At 31.1% G+C, this 10471-nt stretch overlaps 1 protein-coding gene across 1 annotated transcript in view; it reads right to left on the bottom strand.

Annotated features, from left to right (window-relative positions):
• The window catches only part of LOC108693051 (histone acetyltransferase KAT7), a gene marked incomplete at its 5' end in the record, with an annotated part of 46529 nt that overhangs the window by 34653 nt on the left and 1405 nt on the right, over positions 1-10471 (bottom strand). Inside the window, 7 exons of the mRNA XM_018201715.1 lie at positions 2249-2435; positions 2711-2949; positions 7188-7479; positions 7573-7861; positions 8344-8520; positions 8595-8852; positions 8941-9183. Coding sequence (XP_018057204.1) covers positions 2249-2435; positions 2711-2949; positions 7188-7479; positions 7573-7861; positions 8344-8520; positions 8595-8852; positions 8941-9183 — 1685 coding nt within the window. The remainder of the gene's footprint in view (positions 1-2248; positions 2436-2710; positions 2950-7187; positions 7480-7572; positions 7862-8343; positions 8521-8594; positions 8853-8940; positions 9184-10471) is intronic.

Below are 10471 nucleotides of genomic sequence, written 5' to 3'. Positions count from 1 at the left end.
CTCTCTCTCTCTCTCTCTCTCTCTCTCTCTCTCTCTCTCTCTCTCTCTCTCTCTCCCTCCCTCCCTCCCTCCCCCCTCTCTCACACACATACACACACCCTCGCACCCTTCATCTCTTGTATCCCGGCCGTCGTCACTACCACCACTACCGCCACCGCCGGCGCGGCGGCGTTACCCTGCGACCGTCTGGCCAGGGTCGGGGTCATTGAACGTCTATAAAGATTTTGACTTCGCGCCACCGCCGCCACCGCCGCCACCGCTGCGGATGCAGGAAGAGAGTTACGCCCTTTTGTACGGAGTGTAACATAATTTGTCAGTTGGCCGGTAGAGGAGATACGTTGGGATCCGCAGATATTAATAGATATTAATACCGTGAAACGGGAACCAATGTCAGTCTATTTTCGCAGGTAAAGGGATCCGCATCCGCGCGCGTAATGTGTGTTCAGAATTACACACGTTTGTCCTGGATCCGAGATATTGATATACAATAGGAACATTACTCTGATTTAAGGCATCTTATTCAAAAGTTGATCAAAGAGTGACGTACGACGCGATTATTTTGAGAATAGAGTAACACTTGCAAGATGAAAATGGAAAGACGACATCACCTATTTAAAGATATCATTATCCTCGTTGAAACTACCATTTTAAAGTTGAAACATTATTTTAAATCGAGAGATAAGTTTATAAAGAACTCACGTACGCCGATATAATTTTAAACGAGGAAGGATACTCTTCGGGAATCTAACTGAATATTTTATGGCGGAATACGCCCTCTTTTATGCGACATAACGCAATTTAACAATAACAATAAAGACAATAGATGTTAAATGCAATCTGTGCTATCAGTGATATCTTCGATCGAATGTCACTGAGATTCTTTTACTACTCATTAATTATTGAATTTTGCGGCTGCTAAAAAGTAAAAGAAAAATTTCTTCTAAAATATTAGTTCGTTCAAAGATGATAAGTCAAAAGAAGAATATTAATCAAGAAAATTCTGTATAACAGGATATCTCATTTTAATCATTTTTTGACGACACATTTTGTGGCCAATTTGCGGAATTGATTAATTACTGAACGGTATATATATTAGGTGTAGTAAAAAGAAATTCATTATTTTTCCATTCAATTTCATGCAAAAATAATGGATTTCTTTTTACTACACCTAAAAAAAAATATATATATATATATTTTTTTTTTAGGTGTAGTATATATATATATATATAAGCGTCGCGATACTCTCACTAAGGGAATATTGACTAAAGTTGGTCAAAAAGTCCGCAGAATGGTACAGAGGAAGGATGTGCCCTGTATAATGAATGAAATGAAACAATCGAGTCGATTGAATAATAAGTAGTAAAAGTCTGACAAAACGGTCCATTTGTCAAGACATCAACAATTTGTAGAACAGATAATCCTCTCTTTTATCTCGCTCCGCGATTCTACAAATTGCATAAAACAAAGAAAGGAATAAGAAAAAGACTGTTTTGAGACGAATCGGAGGATAGACGTCTCCCGGCAGAAGACAAAGGAATTAGGGAAGGCGACGGAAAAGGTTTAAGGCAAGTCTGGAGAAAATTTTCATCACGTTCTCACGAAGGGAGAGAGAGAGAGAGAGAGAGAGAGAGAGAGAGAGAGAGAGAGAGAGAGAGAGAGAAGGGGTTGAGAGCAAGAGTGGAGATGCGGATTGGCGTGTCTTGCCAACGCCAGGGTCAGAGGTCGTTGAACGTCGGTAAAGATTTCGACTCCCGGCGATGCTGTGTCCCGCGGTAAATAGGCGTGTATGGTTCCCCCCCATCCTTGCTCCTTGAAGCAATGTGTATGTGTACACTAGGCTTGGCGGCGGCGAGAAGGAGAATGGGAGAGAAAAGGGGAGGATGAAGAAAGGTCAGAGATACGAGGCACCCTCTTCTCTACGAGGCACACCCTTGTTCGCGTAATCCGTGCACGCTATAACGTGGATGCCATTAGATTAGAGGGCGACGGAATGAGAGCCAGCTAAGTCACGAAAAGAAAACCCGAGGATCGTGTAGACCAAACGATGAAACTCATTGGCTCCATCGAATTCAGATTGATGAAGAATTTCAAAGTCTTTAGGGCTTCGTGAAAATGAATTCGTTATAGCGATGATATTTTTACAGTTATAATATCGACACTCGAGAAATAACAGTAGTACAATCATAAAATATTTCTACGAAGTGAATAAAATTTGACGTGGCAAATCACGAGATAGATATGTACTTACTTTGCTGAAGTATCCGACAGTATGACAGCCTTCAGAATCGCCAATTGTCATGACATAGAAAAGAAACGGCTCGACATCGTAATATAATGTTTTATGATCCAAGAAGAATTTGGCCAACAAGCAGAGATTCTGACAATACTGCTTGTATCGCTTACCATCTACTTCCCATACGCCTATCTTGTCCTTTCTATAAAAGGTACAAGATAATTTGAGGATTGTCACTCCATACTATTCAAATTGCAGATATTATATAACTTTAGCAAAAAAAAATCCAAAATACGTATGAAAAGCATTAAAGAGAGAAATTTAATTATTTATTGTTATAATCTCCTTTAATCTAGATTCATCAATACTTTGCAGATATATTATATTTGTCAAAACTTATTTTATTTTATCTTTAAATATATTTCATAATATAAAATGTGTTATATGAATATAAATAATAGAAAATTGTGTGCTTACCTGTATACTTCATGTCCTGGTGGATGCTTCCACAGACACTTCTCTCGATGTCTCCTCAAAACTTGACGGCTTTTCGCATACCTCAGACAATATTCACAAAGATAAAGCTTAGGAGCACGACTGTATTCCTCGGGATATGGACTTTGATACCAAACTTTCATTTCCCATTTTCCCATTTCGACGAATCTGGTGCCACCATTTTTACCTTCTCCACAGTCAAATTCTTGTAACTCCTTTTCCTTAAAAATGAGCATTGATATATAGAAGAAAAGTACAATTAATAAACATCAAAATAAAAATAAGGAATAAACGTAAAGTTTAATAAATTTAAAAAAAACGAGTGAAAATAGGTTATAAACCAACTAGATTTCTGTTCTAATAATTATATTATGACCTAAAGCTGTATTCTCGAAAAATATCATATGCGAAAACATACAAAAATACTACAGGATATTATTTTATGTACATTAAAGATTTTCTCAATATTTTTGTATGCAATTTTTTCAAAAATAAGACCCCCTAATCGAATAAAACTGATTTTGCAAATATTTTAACTTGTAATAAGATTATTCTCAGTCGAGTCAAAATAACTTACAAATAAAAATAAAAATAAATATATGCAACGAAAAATACGAAAAAAACGCATGTATATGGATTATAAAAAACGTCAATTGACATACATGTGATTTTTATCATATCTTGTATTTCTTTTCACTTTTATTTGTAAGTTATTGACTCGATCGTATACATGTATAGTTAGGATGACTTTATTATAAGTTGAAACGATTGCAAAATAAATTTTATAACAATCAGATTATAATAATTAACACGGAAATTTACTCATTGTCAATAGTTTGACTTGTCAATAACTCACTTTCAATCTCGTTATTTTTATAATATCAATTTAAATTCTAAATAGCAATTATTCATGCAACGCACGCACGCGTGTATCTTAAAAAAAAAGAAATTAAAAAAAAAGTCAGACAAAAATTTTATAGTTTTAAAGGGAAAAGTAGATGACCTTGTTTGATCTTAAGAAGATGTCCTTAAAGACAGATCACATAAACACATTTTTAATGAAAATTCCAATTTTTATTCCATATTTTTAGAACTTATTTCAAGAACATTCCAAAACGCTACAATAAGTATTTTTTCATTAAATAACTTTCGAGTTTGAAAATTATATAACTGCCGGCATTTACGTTATCCAACTGACAAGAGAACTGATAAGAGAATTCAAATGTTTGAAATGAGCTGGGGGCAAAATTTTTTTCCTGTTCGATCAAGCAGAATTTTGGCAGATTATTTTTTGTGGATTAAAAATAATCTAGAGAGTGTTGTAAAAAGAATTGGAAAAAATTTTGTCAAGAATACCTTATAGATTGTCAAAATAAAACCTTAATGTCTGTATATATGGGATAGACAATTTTAATCAATATACGCGAATATCGCAAAAAGATATAAAGCAAAGTTACATCAAATTTTTTAAATCGAATCCCGAATCGAATTTTTTATTTCATATTCTTCTAGTTTATTTTAAGAACTTTCTAAAATTCTATAAAGTATTTTTTTGTTAAATAAATTTTGAATTATGATTATTATAACATTTGTTAAGATATTATCTTGAACAACATTAAATTTAAAAGGTGATTTAGCCATCAGTCGAACACCTTGGATAATGTAAAATATTGTAAACGCTGGCAACTGTAACTTTCGAATTTCATAATTCAAAATTTATTTAATAAAAAAATACTTTATAGCATTTTAGAAAGTTCTCAAAATAAACTGCAAGAACATGCAATAAAAAATGGGGGTTCGGGGGGTTTAAAAAATTTGATGTAATCTTGCTCTATATCCTTTTGCGATATTTGCATATATTGATTAAAATTGTCTATTCTGTATATACAGACATTAAGATTTTATTTATTCTTGACAAAAAATTTTTTTTCCATTTCTTTTTACGACACTCTCTAGATTATTTTCAATCCACAAAAAATAATCTGCCTTGAAAAAAAATTTTGCTTGATCGAACAGAAAAAAAATTTTGCCCTTAGCTCATTTCAAACACTTGAATTCTCTTAAATATTAAACTTGCTACACTATCAACGTTAATTTTTAAGCACATTTTCTACACAATATCGACATTTAGAGGATTTTTTTTCTCTTATTAATATGTGTGTCTCTTGCTTTTCTGCATCGTTTGAAACCTTTTATATATATTATTTAAATTAAAATCCTTAGTACCATAATTTTCTTTAGTCTTTATATGATATGTCATTCATGTCGCGTGTTAATTTTCATCATTTTAACAAATATACAAAATTATCCAGTCACTCTCTTTTATATTTTCTTTAGAAAATATTTAGTTATATTAGTTGTATATTAAAAAAAAAAATTATATATGTTATAACTTGTTGATCTCAGTTTTCCGAAGAAATGTGCAGACTGATAATGTTCTTTTCATTGCAGTAATATATTATGAAACTGTATGAAAAACATAAAAAACTGAGATTAAAAAGGTGTCACATATGTGCCACTGTGCTGCAAGGGATTAAATAAAACATATTATATAAAGTCTCACATAATGTAGAAAAGCAAGTGTAGAAAAGCACATGTTTAAAAAAAGAAGTCGTCTAGGTTTTTGTAAAATTTATATAATAATTTTTGTAAAAAAAATTTTTTTAAACCAAATGTTGATAGTGTAAAAAGTATAATACAAAGAATAATACTCGAATGTTTAATAAATCGGCAAGGGTTCTCATTGCCCATGGAGCTGAAATTTGATAGAGATTATTTTTTTATAGATTGGAATCATTCTAAAGAGTGCTGCAGAAAGGATTCAAAAGTCGAAAAATAAGCATATGTATGTCTAATATATGTATATCTATAGGATGGCCCACATGAAATATTACAAATTATCTTTGAAAGTATATATCAAATAAAAAATATATTCAAATAATAGTTTCGTGATTTCGAGAACATAAGATGGAACCAATGGATGACCTTGTCAAGGGGCAACATCACATTGAAATTTTTATGAAACCTATTTTTCATTACATATTATTCTTGTAGCACACCCATAAACTTATAAAATAGATAAAGCATTCATATGAGAGAAGCTGAAAATAACATTAAAGGACAGCTCTAGACACAGTTTTTCTCTTTCATAGTGAGCGATGGAGAACCAATCAACTTGAGTGTAAGGCTATAACATCTTTCATTGCCCACTTCCCGGCCTGCTGCGGCAACTAATCAATTTATTACTAGAAAAAAAGAGAACTATTCTACTATTTTTTTCTCTTTCTATCAAGTCTTCAGCTTTTCTCGTACGAATATTCTGCTATCTTATAAGTTTATGAGTACACCTTTCCAAAATACTGTAATAAAATATTTTTTCATGAGATATTTTTCGAATTATATACTATTTTTATTATACCAAATAAAAAATAAAACCCAAATGAATGTTATTATTATTTTTATTATTTTAAAACTTAAGTGGTACTTTTATTATTTATTTTTATATACATATTACTCTGATGATATGTATATATTTGTATAAAAGACTTGATATCAACAATTAGCCAAGTTATATCTTACACTTTTTCTTCCAATCGAAGTAGTAAAGTTAATTCTCTTTCAAAACATTATTATATCACAAAATTGCGTTGCCTTACTCGATTCAAATGTTACCACAAAAAAAAAGTAACAATATAAGATAAAAAAAATCAATTTAAATAGCAAAATTTTTTATGTAAAATACTTGGTGCTACTAGATCGAGTAAGGAAAACACACAATGAAAACAACTTAAAACTAATAATGAATTTTATCTAAATGTTAAACCAAATAAAAATAAAGTTTAATATTTTTGTTTCTTTTTCATAATATAATATTGTATTACATTTCGAGATATATATAATAAATTTGTATTATATTTCGAGATCTAGCGTGCGTGCCAAGTTTTTGACGAATGAGAACTTCATTATATTATTTTGGAAATGTCTCCTTGTCAGCTATAAGATCTGTTATCAAAAGTAGAGCATTCCCTTTAAGAAATTGATTTTTATGTAACTTTGAAACATTTCTCCAAGGTGAAGATCAAACCAATGACACTATTATGTCTTATGTCCACATCCAAACTATACAACTTTTATCGTAAATATTTTTCTCTAAAATTGAAAACAAAGAAAATTTTGGAGAGTGATAGTTTAAAATGCAAAATGCCTGTGTGTGTATAAAAGTAACTTTGACAACGCTATTCAAGATCATACTTACTCTCTCATGAAATATGCCATTTAAAACCCTACAACTTTTGTTTAAAACATTTTCTTAAGAAAATGCACATTTTTCAAGAAGTTAGCCTACTTTAGGTGGAATCTAAGGCTCTTTTTATAGGGATTATTTTTTAGTGTCCAAGAATAAATATACAAAATCCAATGAAATACATTTTTAAATCTGTTGTATAAATTAAATACTTACGATTTTTTCACTGGCTATTGCCTGAGCTTCCATAAACAGTTTTAAGTCATAATCAGGTGTAAGATTGTTAAGTCTAGGCTGTTTGTCCTTTTCATTCCCCTGCAATTCACTGCCGCTGTCACTATCATTACCGTCACCAGTATTACCCTTCCATTTGTTTCTCATGTCTCGTACTTTAAGTTGGTAATTGCGTTGCTCAGTAGTTTGATGCACACCTTTGGGTTTCTTGGCTAGATTCATTATTGCCTTCTTACGTTCTTCTTCTCGTTTCTTTCTTTCTTTATAAAACTCTCTGTAAAAGTCAATATCATTTTATATAATTATCATATATTTTTTTATTTAACATATCAATAAATCTCAAACTGAAATCTGAGATGTAACTTACACACAAGCCTGAGGCGTAGTATTGTGATACAATGGACACGCTTCCAGAGTAAAGTGCAAATCGAGTTTTCCAGAGAGATGACCTCGTGAGTTGCAGGACGTAGCCAGCGGACATTCACGTTCCTCTTGTTGCGATGCACATGCTTGATTACAAGATGCTTGATTTGTTCTACTGCCTATGATATTGGAGGTACTGCTATTTTGTGTTGATCTACCAGAAGATTGCCTGGCAGCAGCGGACGGTCCAACGCGTTTGACAGGTGATTTGCTCGTGCTCCTCTTGCTTTCAGCTACTTTCAATGATTGCAAATTTCATGAGAATTAACGCAATTTAAAAATATGCTCATATCTCTGTCTGAGTATTATATATCGTTCATTTGCTTCGATATAATTCAAAAATTGACTTTTTTTAAATTTCTTACAAAAAAGAACAAAAACATACTTTAAAAGCACACACTTTTATTTCTTTACAATCAATTATTACATCAAAATTGTATTTCAAAATTAAAATTGCAAAATTTTAACGATTCAAAACATTCAAACTCACTTTCCAGAAAATTTCATTTTTTACTTGTGTTGTAACAAATAAGCGATCTATTATCATGAGTAAGAAAAAAACATTCGAATAAAACAAATATGTTAAATATAATTTATGTTTAATATAATTTATAGAAAATAAAAGAACTTAAATTAGGATAAATAAAGAATAAAAATATGAAATTGAGCAAGCGCAAAACTTTTTTCAAAGTATATAACCATGTTCTGTTAATACCTGTGTCAGATTCGGAATCGCTATCTGCCTTTGCTTGTAACTGGAGCAATTTACTTCCTTTGCGTGTTTGCAATTTCCGCTTGCCTTTCGTCATTGTTTTCGAAGATGAAGCTTCATGATCATCTATATCTTTCTCACTCGCGGATGCATCTCCATCGTTGTCACTCTTTATAGCACCTGTTTAGAAAAAAATCATATTTTTCTCTTCTTCTTTAGTACATCAACATATAGCGATAAAGAATTTAACAAACCTTGCCGTCTTGTAACTGCTTTTTGCGGTTTTACTGGGGCAACTGCCGCCGATGGTCTCTTAGACGGTACACTCGTTACAGTACTACTTGTTAGTGTATTAGATTGCATTTCTTTCTTTTTTGGTTGAGGCTGAGAACTGATAATACTTTCAGATGATTCTGAATCAGAAGTACTGTCCGAACTACCTGAGGATGCCGAACCAGAACTCTTAGAACTTGCGGAACTTTCCGACTTCTGTGGTTGTACAGGCTTCACGACTATAGCAAATACATAAAAAACAAATTACATTAAAAAAAATATTTACAGTCGTTAGTAGAAGATAGAGATAGATATAAATAGAGATACCGGGTCTGCTTGATGCTATGGATTTTTGCTTGGTGTCACTCAATTTCACTTTTGCCGGTGGATTTTTGGAACATTTTACGGAACTACTTGTTGGCTTCACTGTACCAACTTTCGCCGAAATGCCGCTGTCACTTTCACTACTATTTTCTGGACTGAATATACTTTTCTTCTTTAATTTCTTCTGGACAGGTTCCACTGTTTTCCCGGATTTCTCGGAAGATTTATTGTTGGCATTTGTAGAACCTTGTCAAAATATATTTGAAACATAAAATTTTATTTGCAGTGCTGTCTAGGAATTTGTACATTGTCGATCAAAAATTTCCAAACGAAATGTTTGATATCTTGTCATTTTTGAGATCTGCGTTTTCTTCGCTATTTTACGGAGATTTCTTCTTTATGAAAAACGTAACAATACCCTCACGATTTAAAATACAATACATTTCCTTGAAAATCTTGAAAAGTAATCAAAAGAGGTATTACAAATCAATTTCTCTAAATTTTCAAAATATACTTTACAAGTTCTTTAAATAGGAAATAATTTTAATCATATTTATTTTTGAAGATATTTACATTATAATTTATTGTGAAAAATATCTCAGTTGAGAATCGAACATAGTATATGTTCAAAATCAATCAACATAGTATACAAATTCACACCGAATTAATGGAACTAAAGATCCAGTTCCCGTTATGGGCTTAATTTTCTTAATTGGGTGTGTAAGAATAGAAAAACGGTATAAGAACAGAAAAAAATTTTCTTCTTTAAAACTTTAAACTATTGTATTGCTGAGGGAATTTCTTTTTGATAAAATTGTCTCTAATTATTTGTTACTGAGTTATATTATTACTAACAATAAATTTATTAAAAAGTTATCCGTTTTGTAACATTTTTTTTTAAATTATATAACTTTATTAAAAATATAACTTTATTCAAAAAATAAGAATTTTCAAAATATAGATTTGTTAGAAAATGAGATTAAACACTAAAATACACTTTTGTGTTAGACAAAAGATTCCCCTGAGCAATACAATAATTTGAAAAGAGAAAACTTTTTTGTATTTTTTAATCTCTATCTTCAGCGTTCGCCATTTTGTAATATATTTTGTGTAACTCAAATTTAATTTTTATGTCTATTAAGAAGAACGTTTACGCTTTAATTTGTTTGAGTATTCATTAATCTTGATATATTTTTGTTGAGTTGTTTGTTATTTAAAAATATTAAAATATTAATTTGTGCTAAAATCTAGTGGCTCGTAAAATTTTTTTGGTAGTGAGTGTAGATCTTAATCTCTTTCTTGAAAGCAAGTGTTGTGCAGTATGACAACAGCAACAAAATAAAACATATAAATAGCAACAGACATAAACATCAAATGCATTTCAATTTCAAACTCAAAATTACAAATAGACAGCACTGATATTCGTTAGTACTCATAGTTGATTCTTATTTTAAAACCATTTTAAACAATATCTCTTAAAATACTCTGCTTTAGTAAAGCCAACTGTCCCAAATTTTATGGGACGATTTTTTAC

This window comes from Atta colombica, unplaced genomic scaffold, assembly GCF_001594045.1.
Source record: "Atta colombica isolate Treedump-2 unplaced genomic scaffold, Acol1.0 scaffold87, whole genome shotgun sequence".
NCBI lineage: Eukaryota > Metazoa > Arthropoda > Insecta > Hymenoptera > Formicidae > Atta > Atta colombica.
This window is presented reverse-complemented; position numbering and strand designations above follow the sequence as displayed.